Below are 22,332 nucleotides of genomic sequence, written 5' to 3' on the forward strand. Positions count from 1 at the left end.
AGAAGCCATTTAAGTTGAAGCTTTGACTTTCTGCTGACTCTGGCCCTACTCCCCATGGCTTTCACTCCCAGCCTCTACCCACTCCAGTCACCTGCAGCTGCGCCCCCCCCTCCACTTTCCACATATGGATGGGTGGAACTGGAAGCCCTTCTGACCACCAGCCAAGATCTGGGTTTCTTAGCAGTGCTCAGAAATTACCAGGACAGTACAGCTATCAGATCGGACCTTCCATTGTCATCTAGCATCTGTCTGGGAAGCTGTTTTTGTTTTTATTTTTAAAATAACAACCATATGAAGTTTATTTGTCTCTAGAAGGGATTCAAGACCGGAAGCTGCAAGTTGTTTATCTTTAGTTCAAGTTTTTCTTCATTTTACTGGCATTTAATCACATCTTTGAGAGAGTGATTATTTCTTTATATTGTTTATGTCCTCTTAGCTTTTAAAAACTTGCTATTCTGTCTTTACAGAAACAGGTTGTTGAGCCAGGCACTGGTGGCTCACATCTGTAATCCTAGCTACTCAGGAGATTGAGATCTGAGGATCACGGTTTGAAACTAACTCTGGCAGGAAAGACTCTCTCTCTCTCTCTCTCTCTCTCTCTCTCTCTCTCTCTCTCTCTCTCTCTCTCTCTCTCTCTCTCTCTCTCCTCTCTCTCTCTCCTCTCTCTCTCTCTCTCTCTTTGCCAGTCCTGGGGCTTGAACTCAGGGCCCAGACACTGTTCCTGAGCTTCTTTTGCTCAAGGCTAGCACTCTACGACTTGAGCCACAGAACTACTTCCAGCTTTTCCTGTTTATGTGCTGCTACTGAGGAATCAAACCCAGGACTTCATGTATGCTAAGCAAGCACTCTACCACTAAGCCACATTCCCAGCCCTTCCACGAGATTTATCTCCAATTAATCACCGGAAGTGGTGGTGTGGTTCAAAGTAGTAGTATGCTAGCCTTGAGCAGAAAAGCTCAGGAACAGCACCCAGGCCAAGTTCAAGCCCTAGGACCAATTAATAAAAGAAAAGAAACAGGTTGCCGAGGAGGAGGAGGGTGGGTATGTCTCATGGCCTCTTGCTTTCCCCAGGCTTTGTGGAGCTCAGCCTGTTGGACCAAGTGAGGCTCTTGGAGAGCTGCTGGATGGAGGTGTTGATGGTGGGGCTGATGTGGCGCTCGATTGATCACCCTGGCAAGCTCATCTTTGCTCCAGACCTTGTTCTGGACAGGTGAGGAAAAACCAAACCACAACACATGTGTTTCCTCTCCACCTTGTTTGTGTAAAGTGCTTAGTGAGTGGGAACAAAGTCCTAGGTGCAGCAATGACAGCATCACCTTGAGAGGACAATTAGAGAGTGATAATGTCACCCACTACTTCACTGAGTTGAGAATTCAAGAAGAGGATCTATGTACAAGGGCTGAGTGTATGCACAGGGATTTGTTTCTAAGCAGTGGAGTAGCAGCATTCAGAGGCCAGGGTCACCACAGGGGATGGAGTCCTGCAGGAAATGTGGCGGCTATATGGCCAGTGACCACTGGTGACCTGCATTCCAAATTCTACTTTCCAGTTATCAATCCTAAATTGTCCTGCTGTTTTCTCCACCTAAAGTGATCAAGTACATCTCCAGCTATCTAGATAGGTGATAAAATTCTTACAAACCTTCCAAATTGGTTCTCATGTGCTTTAATGCTCTCTAAAGAATGTACTAGAAGAGTATTTTTGAAAATAGCAGTGGAAGGTCTAGTTATGAGCAGTAGATGAATAGATATGGGGACATGACATTGCCAGTGTTATATCTTGGTTACATTTAATTTTCTTTCTTTTTTTTGGGGGGGGGCGTTCCGGTCGTGGGGCCTGAACTCTGGGCCTGGGCACAGTCCCTCAGCTCTTCAGCTCAAGGCTAGCGCTCTACCACTTGAGCAACAGCACCACTTCCGTCTTCTTTTTTCTTTTTGCTTATGTGGTGCTGAAGAATCGAACCCAGGGCCTTGAGCATGCAAGGCAAAGGCTCTACCACTGAGCCACCTTCCCAGCTCACATTTAATTTTCTTTTAAAGATGATACTGGAGCTTGAACTCACAGCCTGGGTACTGTCACTTCACTTTTTTGCTCAAGGCTAGTGCTCTACTAGTGGAGCCACAGCTCCACTTCTAGGGGTGGTTAATTAGAGATAAGATTCTCACAGACTTTCCTGCCTGGGCTGGCTTTGAACCATGATCCTAAGATCTAAGCCTCTTGAGTAGCTAGGATTACAGGTATGAGCCACCAGTGCCCAGCAGAACAAATTTTCATTGATTCATCTAAACTGTTTCTGGAGGAAAAAAAAAAAAAACTAGAATGTACACATTCAAGTTTTTTTTCCCCCAAGAAAAATGGGAAAATCCTTAGTATACCACTTAAACAGTTGAAAAATCTCCATGGAAGATGGTTTTGACTTCCTTGTCCACTGAGAACGTGATAGTGTTGAGCGGTGAGCCACATTTGGCTGTGTGTAGAGGGTAGGGAGATACCTGGTGAACCAGAAGTGCCTGCCCCAACTCTCGCATCATAATCCTGTTACCACTTTAGGTCACCCGAAGACCCTCATTCGCACGTTACACAGATGAAGAGTGATGCCCCAAGGTATCAGCATCCATTCTGCCTGTTGCCATGGAGGGCATTGACAAAGAGCACTGTTCTGACTAATGGAGGTGTTTTGGTGGAGAACACAGCCTGTGGGAAGAGCTGGAGCCTGGGATGTGGCTTGAGCAGGAGCAGCCCAGGTGGTGAACCCTAGAGGGAAGTTGTGGAAGCCCAGAGCAGGGTGGGGCAGCAGATCCTGGAGTGGCAATCCAACTAGATAACATGCTGACTTGTATGGGCCACGTGCCATCCTGAGCACTTGATGTATATTGACTGGTTTAATCTTCACAGCAGCCCTTGGGGGGTGAGCGCCATTCCTATCTCAGCTTTGCTGCTATGAAAATGGCAGGTTAAGTAAGTCGATGACAGTTAGTGGAGAGTAGTAAGTGGAGGAACAGGATTTGGGGATTGGTTTATGAAGTCTACACGTGTGTGTGTGTGTGTGTGTGTGTGTGTGTGTGTGTGTGTGTGTGTGTGTGTGTGTGTGTGTGTGTGTGTGTGTGTGTGTGTGTGTGTGTGTGTATGTATCCTGGGGCTTGAATTTAGGGCCTGAGTGCTGTCCCTGAGCTTTTGTGTTCAAGACTGGCACTCTACCATTTGAGCAACAGTTCCACTTCCAGCATTTTGGTGGTTAATTGGAGATACAAATCTCATAGACTTTCCTGCCCAGACTGACTTGGAACCACACATAATCCTCAGATCTCAGCCTTCTGAGTAGCTGGGATTACAGGCATGAGCCACTGGTGCCTGACACATCCAAGCTCCTAATGGCAATCATTTACTGCCACTCAGCAGGAGAGAGAACTAGAGGAAGCAGGCCAGAGAGCAAAGAAATCTTCTACTTTATTCTTTTGTCATACAACAACTCTATTCTATTTCTGCCTACTTCAGAAACCTACTCTACCTGTTGTCATCTCTGGGTACCATGGTACAAAGAAGATTAAAACTTTAGTACCCAGCCAAGTATTGCTCTCAGTCCTTTATTCAGTTTTTTTGTGTATGCTAGTAGTAGGGCTTGAACTCAGAGACTGAAAGCAGTCACTTAAAATTTTTTTTCTAGTGTTGTATCACTTGAACCACAACTCTGCTTCTAGCTTTTGCTGCTTAATTGGTAATGAGAGTCTCACAGATTTTCCTTCCCAGGCTGTTCTCAAAACATGATCCTCAGATCTCAGCCTCTGAGTAGCTAGAATTATAGGCGTGAGCTACCAGCAGCTAGGCTGTAATAGGCATAATTTTAGAAGAGTGAGTTAGTTATTCAAAGGTCTGGGGACTATGCTTCATAAAGGAATTCTATTATAAATCTTTTCTTGCAAAGTGAATACTTGAAAACTAACTCTTTCGCTGGATTACCCTCCTCCAGTTCTTTCAAGTGGTAGAGTGACTATATCAGCAATAAATATAACTGATTCAACTAACTCTTTGAAAACTAACTCTTTCGCTGGATTACCCCCCTCCAGTTCTTTCAAGTGATAGAGTGACTATATCAGCAACAAATATAACTGATTCAACTAAGCCCATTTGTGGGTTCTTGAGACTATAAATTCTGTTTCCCTTTGTTCAGCAGAAAAACAATAACAAACAAAACCCATCCTTACCCACCAACACTAACCAAACTCCAGAATCTATTAAAGCTGAGAGAAGACTGGGAATGTGGCTTAATGGTAGAGTGCCTGCCTGGCATGCATGAGGTCCTGGGTTTGATTCCTTAGTACCACATAAACAGAAAAAGCTATAAGTGGGCTCTGTAGCTTGAGTGGTAGAGCGTTAGCCTCAAGCACAGAGAAGCTCAGGGACAGAGCCCAGGGCCCCGAGTTCCAGTTCCAGGAACAGCAAGAAAAAAAAATGGTGAGAGGAAAAAAAAAAACCAGGTTATCTCTCTTCCCTCCCTCCCTCCCTCCCTCCCTCCCTCCCTCCCTCCCTCCCTCCCTCCCTCCTTCCCTCTTCTTTCCTTCCTTCCTTCCTTCCTTCCCTCCTTTCTTCTTTCTTGTATTGCTTAACTGGAGATAGGAGTTTTATGAACTTTCCTGCCTGGGCTGGCTTTCAACTGTGACCCTCAGATCTCAGCCTGTTGAGAAGCTAGGATTACAAGCATAAGCCACTGGTACTTGGCCAATAGTTCCTCTTATTTGTGGCAAGGTAGTTCTTGGGATAGAGACCACTAGAATTCTAAATTCATATCAAGATGTACTATAAAACCTGGACTTCTACTTGTGCAAAAGTGTCATATGTGACCTAGCGCTAGTGGCTCATACCAGATATCCTAGCTACCAGGAGGCTGAGAATGGAGGATCTCAGTTTGAAGCCAATCTGGGGAGAAAAGTCTGTGAAATTTTTATCTCCATTTAGTCAGCAAAAAGCCGGAAGTGAAGGTTTGGCTCAATGGTAGAGCCCCAGCTTTGAGTAAAAAAGCCAAACAAGAGCTTGAGATCCTGAGTTCAAGTTCTATACCAGGAAAAAAAAAGAGCTTATGAACTTTATTTTGTTTTTGTCCATAAGAGATTTTGCCCCCTTGGGACAGGATCTCACTACATATTCCAGACTGGCTATGTACTTATTATAATGCTAAGGTTGGCCTTCTTTTTCATGCCTCAGCCTCCTGAGTGTACGATTACAGGCATGCATCATTAAATCAGGCCTCCTTAGGTGATATTAAAAAATCAGCTTTTCTCAGCATTAAATGTCTTTGAACTCCGCACTACACTTTCTAATAACTGTCCCAAGGCAGAATGACAGGATGATGTGGCAGGAGGGGCATTCATGGACAAGTGTTTCTGGGCTCTTGCTATATGCAGTGCCTGGTGTCTTTTCAGAACCCAGTTCTGGGGAGCTGGGAAGGTGGGAATGAGAGTAGAATTAAGAGTTTTGTATTATTAGCCGGGCACTGGTGGCTCAGGCCTGTAATCCTAGCTACTCAGGAGGCTGAGATCTGAGGATCACAGTTCAAAGTCAGCCTGCATAGGAAATCCCACAAGACCTTTATCTCCAATTAACCACCAGAAAACCAGAAGTAGAATTGTGGCTCAAAGTAATAGAGTGCTAGCCTTGAGCAAAAGAGCTCAGGGACAGCGCCCAGCCCCAAGTTCAATCCCCATTACTGACAAAAAAAGAAAAAGAAAATGAAATGTCCTTGTTTGAGGGTGCTGCGGTCAGGTGGGGAACATTCAGCCCTTTGAGGACCTCAAGTCCCCTTCAGAGTCTATTACAGAGACTCAAAACCCAGAGACACCCATGCAATCATAGCACCCTTCACTGTATGATGCAGCACTCAGGGGTTAAAAACAAGAGAACTACTAGTCAGGGATTTTCAGTAGCTCTGGTACCCAGCATAACACAAGATTTTCTAGAGAGCACTGAGGTGGAATAATGGGTGAATCAAAGCCAGGATTTTCTGAAGTATAATGATTTACTTCCAAGGTATATTTAAAATTTCATTTCTGTAAGGACTGCTCAAAGAGTTTTGATTATACAGTTTGAAGTTTGTCTGAAAATTTGCTTCAAAATAATCTTCATGTCAGTAATTTCCACATCCTCATTGCTGACTCTCCTGACTCTTAATTTGTCTTCAGTTGTGATGTCTTTGTGTTGTTTTTGTTCATTTCAACTTGCATTTAAAATGTCTCTTAGTTGCTATCCTGTTAAAGGACCACTAAGAAGTGGTGGTGCTGGAAACCCTTGCTAGAGATGAAGGTTAAAGATTTCCCAAGAATAAAAGGGAACATCTTTTCATAACACGTGGCTCAAGTGGTAGAGTGCTAGCCTTGAGCTGAAGAGCTGAGGGACAGCGCCCAGGCCCAGAGTTCAGGCCCATGACCGACAAAAAAAAAAAAAAAAAAAAAAAAATTGGTGCTGGGCACCAGTGGCTCATGCCTGTAATCCTATTTACTCAGGGGGCTGAGATCTGAGGATTGAAGTTCAAAGCCATCTGGGACAGGAAAGTCCAGAAGACTTTTATCTTCAATTAGTCATCAAAAAGCTGGAAGTGGAGCTGTATTTCAAGTGGTAGAGCACTAGCCTTGAGCAAAAATAGTTCAAGGACAGTGCCCAGACCCTGAGTTCAAGGCCCGGGGCTGGAACCAAAAAAGGAAGGAGGGGGTGGAGAGGGAGAAATAATTGGGTACTGATGGCTCACACCTGTAAACCTAGCTACTCAGAAGGCTGAAATCTGAGGACTGTGGTTCAAAGCTCAAAGACAGACTAGGCAGGAGAGTCAGAGACAGTTTTATTTCCAATCAGCCACTAAAAAGTTCTAAGTGGTAATGTGACTTAAGTGGTAGAGTGCTAACCTTAAGTGAAAAAGCTAAAGGTGAGTTCAACCCCTTAGTATGGCACAGTTAAACACAAATCAAACAATAACAACAATAAAATAAAAAAGGAAATCATTTAGTGAAGCTGTAGAAGGAAAAATGCTGACACAATGTTCATTTTTCCTAAATGGACATTGATTTGAATGTCTAGGATTTATAGGAAATTCCCAGTGTCTCTGTTTCTGTGTTTTTTTGGTCTCTTTTCCAATCTTGAGAATTGAACTTGGATCTCATCATATATACAAGCAAGGCTCTACCACTGTGTCACTGGGCTACACACAAATACCTCGTCCTCTGTGTGCACGCACACACACACACATACACACACACACACACACACACACACACACACACACACACACACACACACACACACAGGTACTGGGGTTTGAAAACAGAATTTCATGTTCTCACCCAACTTTTTCACTCATAGTTGGTGCCCTACCATTTGAGCCAGGCCTCTAGTTCTAGCTTTTGGCTGGCTGGTTGGAGGTAAGAATTTCATGGATTTGTTTGCCCAGACTTCAAACCACAATCCTTAGATCTCCTGAGTAGCTGATTACAGATATGAGCTACTGGTGCCTGATAGCATGTCTACTTTATAGGAAGACAATTCTAGTAATTTTATATTGCTAGATGTGGTCTTATTAACATAAAGGATGTTAAAATGAAATTGGAGATTAAAAAAAATTATCCTTATGCTTTTATAGTTGTCTGATGCTGTGTGTTCCTTAAATTCCCAAATGAACTTTTGTAGGGATGAGGGGAAGTGCGTAGAAGGAATTCTGGAAATCTTTGACATGCTCCTGGCAACAACTTCAAGGTTTCGTGAGTTAAAACTCCAGCACAAAGAGTATCTCTGTGTCAAGGCCATGATCCTCCTCAACTCCAGTAAGTATCCACACAGCCCAACCATACTCCATGAGGGAGAGACTCTTCCTCAAGCTGGCACAGTGTGAAAAGAGTATTGAATGTCTGTGTTGTTTGATCAGAGGATAATGGCTTCCTTTCTGACTTCTCTGTTTTTATTTTTATTTTTGTAGGGATTTAAGCAGTATTTAACTTTTGGTACCAAGTATGAATTATTCATTGGGTGAGCTACTGGCAATCAAGTTAAAGAGTTGTTGAAGCTCGAAAAGAACAAAATTAGTGTTTAGCCTTCAATTTTTTTCAAAGCTTACATATTTTACAGGGCTGTCATGTATCTATATTTCTCATTTTGAGTTCTACTTTCACAGATTCATTCATTCATTAAAGATAAGGATAAGCCAGGCTCTGGTGGCTCACGCCTGTAATCTTAGCTAGTCAGGAGGCTGAGATCTGAGGATCCCAGTTCAACTCCAGCCTGGGCAAGAAAATCTGTGAGCCTCTTATCTCCAATTAACCACCAGAAAACCTAAAGTGGGGCTTTGGCTCAGGTGGTAGGGCACTAGCCTTGAATATGAAAGCTCATGGACAGTGCCCAGATCCTGAGTTCAAGCCCCAGGACTGACCAAAAAAATATATATAAGGACAGAACAGTCTTGTCCTTAAATAGCTCATAGTATAGAGAGGGGAAGGGTGGGGGAGAGAAAGAAGGAGGGAGAGAGAGAGAGAGAGGAATGACAAAATAACTAGGATCCCATCTTGTATGGAAGTGTACACAGAGTGCTAGAGTAGCACAGGAGGGGAAGGTGTATGAAGGAGTCTTTGAGGAAGAGTGGAGTGGGTGGATGCAGTGGTGAGGGTACGTGGATGACTGCTCTGCACACAGAGCAACCACAAAGGAGGCTGAGACAGAGAGGGTCATGCGCGTGTCTTGTCAGGACCACAGCAATTTGACAGTGGCAGGAGCCACTGGCGTCTGGCTGGTTTTTTCTTCTTATATCACAATATTTTGTGAACATTCAAACAAAAGAAAACTATATAAGGAAGATAATAAGAATTGCCAGTAATACGAGTGCCCCTCTTAAAGATGGCCATTTAGACGTTCTCTCTCTCTCTCTCTCCACACACACACACACACACACACACACACACACACACACACACACACACACACACACACAGAGTTGTTCCTTAGTACTTGTAGAGTGTTGGTTCTAGCATCCTCCATGGATACCTCAATCTATGGAAGCTCAAGTCCATATAAAAATGTTGTGGCATTTGCATATAATCTAGGTATATCTTCTTATTTATGTATTTACATATTCATTGACTCATTTTGGTGGTACTGGAATTGGAACTGAGGGCCTTGCTCTTGCTAGGCAACTTTACCATGGGGTCATATCCCAAATGGCTTTATTTTTCATATAGGTCTTGGGCTACCCACAGGACTATGTTCTTTTTACTTATTCCTCCAGAGTTACTGGGATTACAGTCATGACCCACTACTTCTGGTTTGTTTTATTGAGCTATAGATTGTGTGTGTGTGTGTGTGTGTGTGTGTGTTGGGGGTGGTGGTATTTGGTTTTCTTTGCTGTTACTGGGGCTTGACTTCAAGGCTTTATACTCTCACTTGGCTTTTTTACTCAAGGTTGGTGCTTTACCACTTGAGTTACACCTCCACTTTTGGCTTTTTGTTGGTTATTTGGAGATAAGAGTATCTTAGCCTGGCGCAGGTGGCTGACACCTATAATTCTAGCTACTCAGGAGGCTGAGATGTGAGGATCATAATTTGAAGCCAGCTGGGGCAAGAAAGTCTGTGAGACTCTTATCTCCAATTACCCACAAGAAAACTGGAAGTGGAGCTGTGGCTCAGAGTAATAGTGTGCTAGCCTTGAGCAAATAAGCTCAGGGATAGCCTGAGTTCAAGTCCCATGACTGACTCCTCCCTCCAAAAGAAAAAGACTCTCAGTATTTTTTTTTTTTTTTTTTTTTGGTCATGGGGCCTGAACTCTGGGCCTGGGTGCTGTCCCTCAGCTCTTCAGCTCAAGGCTAGCTCTCTACCACTTGAGCCACAGTGCCACTTCTGGCTTTTTCTGCTTATGTGGTGCTGAGGAATAGAACCCAGGGCCTCATGCATACAAGGCAAACACTCTACCACTGAGCCACCTTCCCAACCCCTCTCAGTATTTGTCTACCTGGGCCAGCTTAAAACCATGATCCACAGATTTCACTTTCTTAATAGCTAAGATTTCAGGTCTGAGCCACCAGAATCCAGCTAAGATGAGATGTGGCTAATTTTTTTTTTGCCTAAGTTGGCCTCAGATGGCAAGTCTGCTGATCTACCTTTTGAGGCCTTGATTTTAAATTATTTCAAGATTCCTTACCATACCTAACCATGTGAATGCTTTGTACATATTTGTTATACTATGTAGTTTACAGAGCAATAACAAAAGTCTGCATGTGTTGTTACCAATGCAGCCATTATTTTATTTTACATTATGTTTTTGCACAGCTGGGGATTAAACCCAGAACCAAATGGGTAAAAGCTCTACCACTGAGCTACATATACATTCAAATTTTATTGTCTTTATGAGCATAATGAGTGGGGTTTTTTTTTTTTTTTTTTTTTGGTCCGGTTGTGGGGCCTGAACTCTGGGCCTGAGCACTGTCCCTCAGCTCTTCAGCTCAAGGCTAGTGCTCTACCACTTGAGCCACAGCGCCACTTCCGGCTTTTTTCTTTTTGCTTATGTGGTGCTGAGGAATCGAACCCAGGGCCTCAGGCATGCAAGACAAGCGCTCTACCACTGAGCCAACTTCCCAGCCCCATGAGTGGGTTTTTTTATTTAAATTTTTTTTCTAATTAGGTACAAAGGGATTTCAATTCCCTTAATCAGATTATGAATACAATGCATCTTGATCAATGTTGCCCTTTTCATCATTCTCCCCCATCTCTCCCAAGTCTACCAAAGATAAGCATTTTAATAAAATATAATAGCAATAACTGGACTGCAAAGTGAAAACTGTAGCTTATCATACTAGTGTATTATTATCACCTTCAGTGTATGCAAAGTTATTCTCTCACTTGCCATAGGCCAAATGCTTGTACTAGGCTCCCATTCTCTCTTGGTGGATCTGAGCAGCTGTGGACAGAGCTGGTGCTGCTCAGGAGATGAGTGGGTGGAAGGTGTGATTAGGCCTTGAAGGAGAGAGGTGAGGAAGAATGAAGAAAGAATCTAAAGGTCATGTGAAGATTCAGAGACTTCCATAACACCTTTGGGTATTTCCTAATTGGGTCTCCATCTGGCCTTACCTGCCTAATACCACATTCGCCTTGTGACCAACAACACCCCACCCCATTTATTATTACTCCTCAGCATTTACAAAATAATAAATGGCTCACCTTGCATGGCTGAGTAAGTTGATACACATATAGGAAATGTCCAGCCAGAATGTCACCAACCTGCATACAGATAGGACCTCACGTATATCCATGGCCACTTCTGTCTTTGTTAAGGGAGGGATTGTTTGAAAAGTCCATTCTCATTTCATCAGTGGAGCCTATCAAATGCCAGAGGATGAGGCTTCTCTTTCAGAAATGAGTTAGAACTCTTTCTGGACCACACAGTGCTTTTTGGAATGTGGTTTGCTTGTGATCTTCTGTTTGGCCCTGCTTCTTACAACCATTTGTGCCCCTGAGACATCATATTATGTTGTTGTTGATGTTCAAAGCAGCATCTGTACAGATGGGAGGGACACAACTCCAGCCTCCTCCTGTGGCATCTGACCAGGCGGCCATGGGAGAATTATAGAAGGCAAAGAGGGGTGTGCCATGTAATTACCACTTGTGGCAGAGAATGACTAAAATTGTTGATGGTAAATCTGAAATTTCAATTTTTTTCCCAGAAAGTTTCTCTCTTGGTAAGTAGTTGTAACAGTTGTCAAATAGATTTATGTCAGTTCTACATGGCTGTGAGGAAACTTTGATTCTGTTTCTTTTGGGACATTTTCACTGTTGGGAGAAGTAAGTCTTCACACATGAGGTTTTAAGGATTTACATGTACAGGCCGTTTTTTCCCCTGGATTATTTGCAGCACCTAAATTACAAACATAACAAATAAACAACAAAAATCCAGTAGAAACAATGTTAATAAGTTCAAATAAAACCTTGATGGAATTTATCAGCCATTGGACAGACCACACATGGCAGAGATCCTGAGAAAGGAGGGACGCAAAGTGAGGCCTTGTTGGTCCAGAGTCAGCTTCTAGGTTGTGATTCTAGGCAGGTGGCTATTAGCCAGGCATCTATCTACTCTACAGAGAAATAGAACAAATAGTATGGGTAGGTGGAAAGATAATTGATATCGCTATAAAAGAAGGGATGTGGGGCTGGGAAGGTGGCTCAGTGGGTAGAGAGCTTGCCTTGCATGCCTGAGGCCCTGGGTTCGATTCCTCAGCACCACATAAGCAAAAAGAAAAAAGCTGGAAGTGGTGCTGTGGCTCAAGTGGTAGAGCTGAAGAGCTGAGGGACAGCGCCCAGGCCCAGAGTTCAGGCCCCATGACTGGACCCAAAAAAACAAAACAAAACAAAAGAAGGGATGTATTATGTAGTCTGGCTCAAGTGATTACCAAGCGTGAGAGACCTGGAGAAAAGCTGCAGCCTGCTCTGTCTTGGGTCCAGGCTTGAGAAATGAGGTCTGAGTATAGAAAATAGAGTGGCATCAGCCTGGAAATTATTACCATTACTCTCTTAAAACAGTTTAAAGCTGGGTGCCGGTGGCTCATGCCTGTACTCCTAGCTACTCAGGAGGCTGAGATCTGAGGATCACAGTTCAAGCCAGCCCCAGGCAGGAAAGTCCATGAGACTCTTAACTACCAGAAAACTGGAAGTGGCACTGTGGCTCAAGCAGTAGAGTGCTTGCCTTGAACTGAAGAGTGCAGGGACAGCGCCCAAGCCCAGAGTTCAAGCCCCACGACTGAAAAAAAAAATAGTTTAAGTAGGAACAGGCTTATTTATCTAAAAATTTGTGGGATTTCAAAATAATGAAAGTAATGGACGATTAAAAGCAGGCAGATCTATTTTATATTAAACCAGCACACACACATACCCCATGCATATATCTCTCAAAAGCCTGAACATTTTCCCCATAGTCAGCACTCTAGGATTTTAATTAAATATTATACATCTTCTCTAAAGGCTGGAGAAGTTAGAGTTCTGATGTCCAAAGGCAGGAGAAGATGGGAACTTCCACTCCTAGAGAGAGAGGAGAAAAAGGGAAATGGAAAGGAGAATTCACCTTTCCTTCACCTTTTTAGACTTCTCTATTTGGGTCCTCTGCCAATTAGTCGCTATCTGCCCACTTTGGTAAAGAGCAATTCCTTCTTACTAAGACCTGTGATTCAAATGCCAGTGTCTTCCAGAAACACCTTCACAGACAGACCCAGAAATAATGCTTAACCAGCAAGCTATGGGGTATCCATCCTTTAATCTAATTAAGTTAATGCCTAAAATTCACCATGAGGAGTAGTAACTGAAACAGAGTAGTTGGTCTCCTTGAACTATGACCTGTGAGTCAGGGGCAGCCAGGTCATCTGGATTTGCAGATCTGTGGAAGGCTTACCAGAACACTAATATCCTTATGAGGATACTCAAGGGTGAGAACGAAGCAGCAGAACAGAGCAGGGAACATCTCTCCCTGGACATTGGGTATAGGACTCAGAAGACAATTGACTGAGTAAGGGAGTAAAATAGCTCCTACTCTAGTTTACTAAACTTAAAAGGAAACATGAAGGATAAAGATATTACTAAATAGCTGAGTGCTGGTGGTTCATACCTGTAAACCTACCTGCTCAGGAGGCTGAGATTTGAGCTCTACAGTTCGAAGCCAGCCTGACAGGAAAGTCTGTGAGACTCTTACCTCCAATTACGCACCAAAAAACCTAGAAGTGGAGCTATGGTGCAGGTGGTAGAATGCTAGCTTTGAGCAAAAGAGCTTAGGGACAAAGCCTAGGTCCTGAGTTCAAACCCCAAGACTGACAAAAGAAAATTATATAAAAATATTAACTATAGCCAGGTGCCAGTGGCTCACGCCTGTAATCCTAGCTACTCAGGAGGTTGAAATCTGAGAATTGATGTTCAAAACCAGCCCAGGCAGGAAAGGCCATGAGACTCTTATCTCCAATTAACCACCAGAAAACTGGAAGTGGTGCTGTGGCTCAAGTGGTAGAGTGCTCACCTTGAGCTGAAGAGCTGAGGGACAGCTCTCAGGCCCAGAGTTCAAGCCCCATGACCAACCAAAACAAAGCTCAAGAATATTGAAGGAATGATCAACATCAAGTTTATATATGCTGTTGCAGGACATTAAAGAGCAGGCAATAATGTGTGTGTGTGTGTGTGTGTGTGTGTGTGTGTGTTGGGGGGCTCAAACTCAGGGCCTTAGTGCTGTTTCTGAGCATTTTTGTTCAAGGCTAGCACTCTATCACTTGAGCCACAGCGCCACTTCCAGTTTTCTGGTGGTTAATTGGAGATAAGAGTCTCATGGACTGCGGGGGCAGAGGGAAGATGGGAAGGGATGGGAAGGGGAAACAAAGGAGGAAGCTACAATGCTTGATAAGAAATGTACTCATTATCTTGCCCATGTAATTGTAACCCCTCTGTACAGTCTTTTCACAATTAAAAAAAAAAAAAGAGTCTCATGGACTTTCCTGACTGGGCTGGCTTGAACTGCGATCCTCAGATCTCAGCCTCCTGAGTAGCTAGGATTACAGGCGTGAGCCACTGGTGCCCAGCATAATGAGGTTTTGATAGGTCACTCAGACCAACACATTAGTCTGGGAGAAAAGGCAACGGGTCAATTTCACACACACACACACACACACACACACACACACACACACACACACGGGTCAATTTCATACACACACACACACACACACACACACACACACACACACACACACACACACACACACACACACACACACACACACACACACAGGGTCACCAGGAATCTCAAGACTCGAATAACCCTCTCAGTATTAGATGGGGTCTGAGTATAGAAAATAGAGTGGAGGGCTGGGAAGGTGGCTCAGTGGTAGAGCACTTGCCTTGCATGCTCGAGGCCCTGGGTTTGATTCCTCAGCACCACATAAGAAAAAAGCCAGAAGTGGTGCTGTGGCTCAAGTGGTAGAGTGCTAGCCTTGAGCTGAAGAGCTGAGGGACAGCGCCCAGGCCCAGAGTTCAGGCCCCACGACTGGACCCCCCCCCCAAAAAAAAAAAAAAAAAAGAAAAGAAAATAGAGTGGAGTTGGCCTGGAAATTATTACCGTTCCTCTTTTAAAATAGTTTAAATAGGAGCAGGTCTATTTATCTAAAAAATCATGAGACTTCAAAAGAATGAAAGTAATGGACGATTAAAAGCAAACATTAGAGCAGCACCCATACCCCATGCATATACCTCCCAGAAGCCTGAACATTTTCTCTATAGTCAGCACTTTGGCATTTTAATTAAACATTGCATATCTTCTAATTTACTTGCCTTCAGCCAAGGAGAGCTGATATCTTCATCCTTTGAACATGCGAGGATGTGAGAAGTCCTAGGATTTTGCTTCTCAGAATGTCAGCTGGGCCTGTGAGGAGAACACACAGCTGTTCCCAGGCGATAAGGCAGGGGGAAGATGGCGTCCTTGATTTTATTTTACTTTCATTGGTATGTGTGGAGCATCGTGCCAAGATTTTTTTACTAGATTTCTTTAGTTTAATGATAAGTTTTTAAATTTTTTTCTACAATGAATCCTAATTAATGTTTCTACTTTTGGCGGAATGGAGGGAAGCCAAATTTTGCTGCTTTCTCTGTGTCTGATTGATGAGGTTTTGTGTGTTATCCTTTGACCCTGCCCAAGGTATGCCACTTAGCATACATCTTAGTACACTGATGATGGAGGGAGTGTATAAATGCCAGAAACACAGGCATGCTCCTCCTGATTGTACAGGTAGGCAGCAAAGTGGGTATTCTCCAATCTGGTTTCTTCCTGGGATAATTTTAGATTACTTCTGGTTTTGTTTTTTTTTTAGATTCTATGCTGCTTACTTATTTAGCTGGTCCTCTACTGGTTGAGCCATGCCTCCAGTCTTGATTTTTTGCTGGTTATTTTAGAGATGGAGTTGAAAAAACTTTTCTGTCTGGGCTGGCTGTGAATTGAGATGCTCGGGGTTCCAGCCTCCTGAGTAGCCTCTGACACCCAGCCTCTCCTTTCTTATTACAGTCCAAGTCACACTTCCCATGTTGATTCTGTGTTTATGGTTCTTAGTTGGGAAGTGAAAGCTCAGAAGAAAAGTTTTGATTATTTCAGGGAATGGAGGAGCTAGGCCTGCAGAGGGTGAAAGGAGGCGATGAGGCTCAGCTGTTTGGTTATATTGCAACCATTGAGTGTCAGTTCCTAGAGTAGGCAGGAACTAAGCACCGATGGGCTGAGGGGGGACAGCCCACCTGTCGGATATCTGGGGACCTACGGAGCTATGTTCCTGTAAGCTTTCCTCCATGCCAAATTGAGACAGAAGAACTGGGTCATTGATCCAAGATCAGAGAGCCAGAGATGGTGGCCCAGCAAGGTTCTACAAGGAAGTGAGCTTTGGAGGTCCTGGACCAGGTGGTGGTGAGGCCCTGCTGCAGCTGCTGGGCATTGGAAGTAAAATTCATACAGGCAGGGAGGCCTTATAACATTTCCCATTAATGTATGCTTCTTAAACCCCTAATCTTAGTGAGGCGCCCTTCTCAGGAGGAAGAGTAGAACTAGTCTCACGCTCTCACCATCTCTGTGCTGCAGATGAGAAATGCCAGGTAATGGTTTGAGGTGACTAGGTGAATCTGCAGCTGTAGCGTGGTGGGCATACCGAGAGGTTGTTCCTGCGTTCTGGCAGGCTTTCCTTGAAGCTCAGTTATGGGGCTGGTGAGGGGAGAGAGCCCACTGGGCAAGTAAAGCCAGGTCCTTACAAGTCTCACCACACCCTGCATTCTGATGGCTCATACCTGTAACCCTAACTGCTTAGGAGGCTGAGATCCAATGATCATGGTTCAAAGTCAGCCAAGACAGGAAAGTCCATAAGCCTCCTATCTCCAGTTAACTAGCAAAAAACCAGAAGTGAATCTGTTGCTCAAGTGGTAGAGTATCAGCCTTGAGTGAAAATTAACTAAGGGACAATGCCAGGGCCCTGAGTTCAAACTCTAGTACTGGCACCAAGACAATAACAACCAACAAAAGATCTCACCACACAGGTACAAGTCAGTGGGCCAGGTCAACGTGGCCTCCTTTCTGGAGCATGTGCACTTGTTGAATGTCTGAGTGAGCGCATGACCCCCGCTTCCTTTCCTCAGAGCCACGGCTTCCTTCTCTGTCCAGGTATGTACCCGTTATCTGCAGCCTCCCAGGAGACAGAGAGCAGTCGGAAGCTGACTCACCTTCTGAATGCGGTGACTGATGCCCTGGTCTGGGTCATCGCCAAGAGCGGCATCTCCTCCCAGCAGCAGTCCGTCCGCCTGGCCAACCTGCTGATGCTCCTCTCCCATGTCAGGCACATCAGGTAGGTGAGGCACAGCTCTACAGAGCTGTGCCATCTGCGTGGGCCAGTGCATGCGCTCTGAGCCTTGGGAATAGCATTATGCAGGCTTTGTCATCTTTAAAGGAAAAGGAACCCCTGGAAGGAAATGGCATGTCCTCAACACGCACACACACACACACACACACACACACACACACACACACACACACACACACACACACACACACACACACACACACACACACACACACACACACACACACACACACACACACACACAGAAGTAACCAAAGCTCAGCACATAGCCGGTAGTGAATGAATGTCACGTGGCACCTTGTAGTTTCACATGTCATCCTGGGGGGTGGGGAGCTTATTTGCTTTTTGGTTACTAAGGCTTCATGCTGGTTTATGGAGTCCTAAAAGGGACAGTTTTTCCCCCTAAAATGGACTACTACCCTCTTCATACCGAGTAGGGCTGAGGCCTTAAATCATTTTTTGTAAAGAGGCTAAGTCTGATTCTCTACACCACCCTCCCCCTCCCATCTTTCCCCTCCTCTTCTGTGTCAGTCCTGGGTCTTGAACTCAGGGACTGGGTGCTGTCCCTTAGCTTTATCACTCAAGGCTAGCACTCTACCACTTGTGCCATGGCTCCACTTTTGTTGTTATTGTTGTTGGTTAATTGTTGCTAAGAATCTGATGAACTCCCCTGTCTGGCTGGCTTCAACTCATGATCTTTAGATCTCAGCCTCCTGAGTAGCTAAGATGAAAGGCACTGTTGTCTTTCTCTTTGATGACATCAGGATACTGAGGATGGGAAACAAGAGAACTTCCCAAAAGATTTGGAAAGCAGGACTGTGGGTGGCATGCATGGCAGGGTAGGACATGGTACAGTGTGAGCTGATGGTGGGGTTGTGTGGTGATGGCTCCTGGTTCAGTGATGCCACTATGTGATGCCACCAGGAAGGTAGCTCTGCCCTGAGGCTGGAAGAGGAGAGATGAGGATGGAAGGTATACTTACCTGAGGAGGAAGGACGAAGAGCAGTGGGATTCTCAAGAGTTCAATATGGGCTGGGCACTGGTGGCTCAATCCTGTACTCCTAGCTACTCAGGAGGCTGAGATCTGAGGATCGCAGTTCAAAGCCAGCCCAGGTTAGAAAGTTGGTGAGACTCTTATCTTTAATTAACCACCAGAAACTGGAAGTAAAACTTTGGCTCAAAGTGGTAGAGCACTAGCCTTGAGTGAAAAGCCCAAGGACAGCACCACCCAGGTTCTGAGTTCAAGCCTCAGGAATAACCAAAAAAAAAAAAAAAAAAAAGAGCTCAACAACACAGAGAAAAAGTTAAAAAAGACCTCTGTCCCTTTTTCTCATTAATGATCACTCAGCTCATAGCCCTGTGCAGGACAGATATGGTTGAGTCATAGTATTTGTACATTTCATCTTTTGCTAGTACTGGGCTTGAACTCAGAGCCTGGGCACTGTCCCTGAGCTTCTTTTGTTGAAAGCTACCACTCTACCATTTGAGCCATAGTGCTACTTCTGGCCTTTTCTGTTTATGTGGTATTTAGGAATCAAACCCAGGGCTTCATGAATGCTGGGCAAACACTCTAACGCTAAGCCACATTCCCAGACCTGCATTTCACATGTTTGAATTTACCTACTTGCTAAAATCTATTAGTAACCTGAGATTAGTACCATTGGTGCTTTCGAGGCCATGCCAAAGTGGCTTTTTTTTTTTGTCGGTTGTGGGACCTGAACTATGGGCCTGGGCACTGTCCCTCAGCTCTTCAGCTCAAGGCTAGCCCTCTACCACTTGAGCCACAGCACCACTTATGGCTTTTTCTGTTTATGTGGTGCTGAGGAATCGAACTCAGGACCCTGTGCATGCAAGGCAAGCACTCTACCACTGAATCACCTTCCCAGTCCCAGTGGCAAATTTTTTGAGTGGCTCAATATGCATGATTCCAGCTGAGGTGGAACAAATTGGTGTTCTAAACCTTCCCGCTCAGCTCTCACCTTGATTGAAGCACTAGCTTTACTCAAGCTGTTGAGAGCCATGGTCTTCTATTTTTGTGCTGTGTGTAGGTGGTTTCATTGTGTGACACAGCTTCCTACCGCAGTGCTGAGCACTTTGCACTGTTTCTAGGCACAAGAAAGTTGTGAGGTGCTTTTCGGGAGAAATGTGTATCTTAGATGAATTTTGTTCAGGTATGAGTTATAGCACTGTGAGTTCAATGAATGCATCGACAACCTATAAATAAGTTGTCTTTTGTAAGTATGTGTATGTGTGTGAGAGAGAGAGTGAGTGAGCGAGTGTGTGTGTGTGTGTGTGTGTGTGTGTATGTGTGTGTGTGTCTTTGTGTTTATGTGTATTCTTGTTCTGGGCCTTGAGCTCAGCGACTGGAACTGTATGTAAACTTTATTGCTCAAAATCGGTGCTCTACTGCTTGAGCCACAACTCCACTTGTGGCTTTTTGGTAGATTCATTTATGATAAAGAGTCTTGAGGCCTTTCTTGCCTAGGCTGGCTTTGAACCAAGATCCTCCTATCTCAGCCTCCAGAGTTAGGACTACAAGAATAAGCTACTGACACTCAGCTAAGGTGTCTTTATACAAAAACACACACACAAGAATCTTATGCATTGATCAGCTGAGGAAAAGGTGACTAGACTAGACACTTGAGGAACCTGTGTATTTCCTCTAGGAACCACGATAAAGTGTTTGTTAATTCATTGTTTGCAGTGGTTTTTATAGACTGAATATTGGGCTATGTGCTAGGTGCTGTGCATTGTGGGTGGGTGGTGGGACATAGGGGTCAACAGGCTAGCAGCTTTGCCTCTGAACATAGACTAGTGAGGGAGCTGGCTGGCTGAAGTAGGGAGGTACAAGGATGTGGCGGGGGGGGGGGGGGGGAGGCCTGGCTCTGGAGAGGCTGGGGAAGATCTTAGTGTTCTGGGGACCCGCAGAGAAGGAATCTCAGTACTTTTTGTCCCCATAGTAACAAGGGCATGGAACATCTGCTCAGCATGAAGTGCAAAAACGTGGTCCCAGTGTATGACTTGCTGCTGGAGATGCTGAATGCCCACACGCTTCGCGGGTACAAGTCCTCTGTCTCAGGCTCCGAAGGCAGCTCAGCAGAGGACGGTAAGAGCAAAGAGAGCTCCCAGAACCCACAGACTCCATGATGCCCAGCCCTGAGGTGAATGAGCCCACAGAGGAGGCCAAGGTGGACATGCACACACCAGCAGGTCACAAGCCTGGCCTCCATCACCTCTCTGTTGTCCCTCCTTTGGTTATGGCGACCTCGGTCATGTACCATCCTGCCCCACCTCCATACATCCTAGGAGTCAAAGGTGGATGAGCCACAGTTTCCCCTGTACCAGGGGCACATTTGAATGCAGAGTTCCACTTGGGTCACCTTAGGATTTGATGCGGTCCCTTTCTTACTTTCTAGCTCCCTTCCACCTCATTGAAGGTTTAGGATTGAATGGTGGAAATCTGACAACTAGACAGGGTGGAGACATGACACATTTGTCAGAAGCCGACTAAACTTTTGATGTATGTTCTCTTCTGGACCATTTGATTGTAGGACTGAACCCCCCCCCCCCCCCAGTGACAATCACTCATAGTTTCCCAGTTCTGTGAGGATGGATGTCATGATACTGTATTGTTCTGTTAAAGACCAGAGGGCCAGGGGCCAGGCTGGGATAAGAGCCAAGAGCTTCCTGCCAGATCTTGATTCCTAGATCTTGCTAATTATTTGGTGTGTGTCTATGTGGGATCATTTTCATGGGGGGTTGTGGGAGATTTCAGTGGCTTCTGCAATTGGGTTTCTTTGAAATTCCATTGGCTCAGGGGTCCAGGGTGTGCTGCAGGAAGGCTCTGCTTGCAGGTGTGGGGTTTTCTCCTGTGGGTTAGGGTCTGTGCTCCCCTGGGGCATTGTGAATGCAGATTTTTGTCTTGCACAGCAGATGTAGCAGCCCCCAGCTGCATCTGCCATCCAGAGAGACAGGGACAGTCCGCATTGTGGATATGTATGGTGTGCTAGCCTGTGGAAAGAAACTACACACAGTCCAGCATGTCAGCTTCAGGTCCATGATGCCAACTGCTGGTTTATGAATGCCTTTAAAGAGGAATACTTGATACCTAGGCATAATTATTTCTAGCAAAACAAATACCCTATGGCTCTCTTCAAGTATTTTCTTGTCTGAACATTTATATGGTGAGCTGGGTGACATTGAAACTTAATAAACTATTCTTTTTCCAAGTGGAACATAGATAGGAATGAAAATAAAGTACTTCAAAAGTAAAAATTTAGGAGTTTTAATTTCCATTTCTTGCTTGAGGAGCGGGAAATATTTCTTTTCTTCATTTTTCCCTACTTTAACTTGCTATACTAAAGAAAATTCTTATGTTCTCTTTTTTCTTTTTTTCCTTCCTTCCTTCCTTCCTTTCTCCCTCTTTCCCTCCCTCCCTCCCTCCCTCCTTCCTTCCTTCCTTCGTTTTCTTTTGAGATAAGGTCTCACTATGTAATCCAGGTTGGCCTTGAACTCTTGATGCTGCTGCTCAGACTCCTAAGTGCTGGGATTATAGATGTGTGTCACCTTGCCTGGCTCATTATATCCATTATTATTATTATTTTAACCAATTGTCCTGACAGCTTCTTGGGGCTTTTTGTTTCACTGTGTTTGGATTGAGCCTGACTTTGGGTCATTGTTTCTTGGCTCAAGTTTCAACTGTGTGCACTAAGGACACATGTGATTCTAACCTGAGGGCATGTAAGTGCAGACTGTGTTTTTATGCTTATATCTAGGGTAAGCAGGTGGTTGAAGTATGACCTATACTCTAAAAGTATTTGGAGCTGGGTGCTGGTGGCTCATGCCTGTAATCTTAGCTACTTAGGAGGCTGAGATCTGAGGATCGTGGTATAAAGCCAGCCTGGTCAGGAAAGTCCATGAGACTCTTGTCTCCAATTAACTACCAGAAAACCAGAAATGGTGC

General features: G+C 44.6%; 1 protein-coding gene across 1 annotated transcript in view; it reads left to right on the forward strand.

Annotated features, from left to right (window-relative positions):
• The window catches only part of Esr2 (estrogen receptor 2), a 45,326-nt gene extending 24,443 nt beyond the window's left edge, over nucleotides 1–20,883 (forward strand). The window contains exons 6-10 of the mRNA XM_069992860.1: nucleotides 1,072–1,210; nucleotides 2,551–2,604; nucleotides 7,669–7,802; nucleotides 17,174–17,354; nucleotides 20,330–20,883. Coding sequence (XP_069848961.1) covers nucleotides 1,072–1,210; nucleotides 2,551–2,604; nucleotides 7,669–7,802; nucleotides 17,174–17,354; nucleotides 20,330–20,516 — 695 coding nt within the window. The 3' untranslated portion in view covers nucleotides 20,517–20,883. The remainder of the gene's footprint in view (nucleotides 1–1,071; nucleotides 1,211–2,550; nucleotides 2,605–7,668; nucleotides 7,803–17,173; nucleotides 17,355–20,329) is intronic.
• Nucleotides 20,884–22,332: the final 1,449 nt, after the last annotated feature.

The sequence above is a fragment of the Dipodomys merriami genome, unplaced genomic scaffold (assembly GCF_024711535.1).
Source record: "Dipodomys merriami isolate MVZ:Mamm:240054 unplaced genomic scaffold, mDipMer1.0.p SCAF_1, whole genome shotgun sequence".
Classification (NCBI taxonomy): domain Eukaryota; kingdom Metazoa; phylum Chordata; class Mammalia; order Rodentia; family Heteromyidae; genus Dipodomys; species Dipodomys merriami.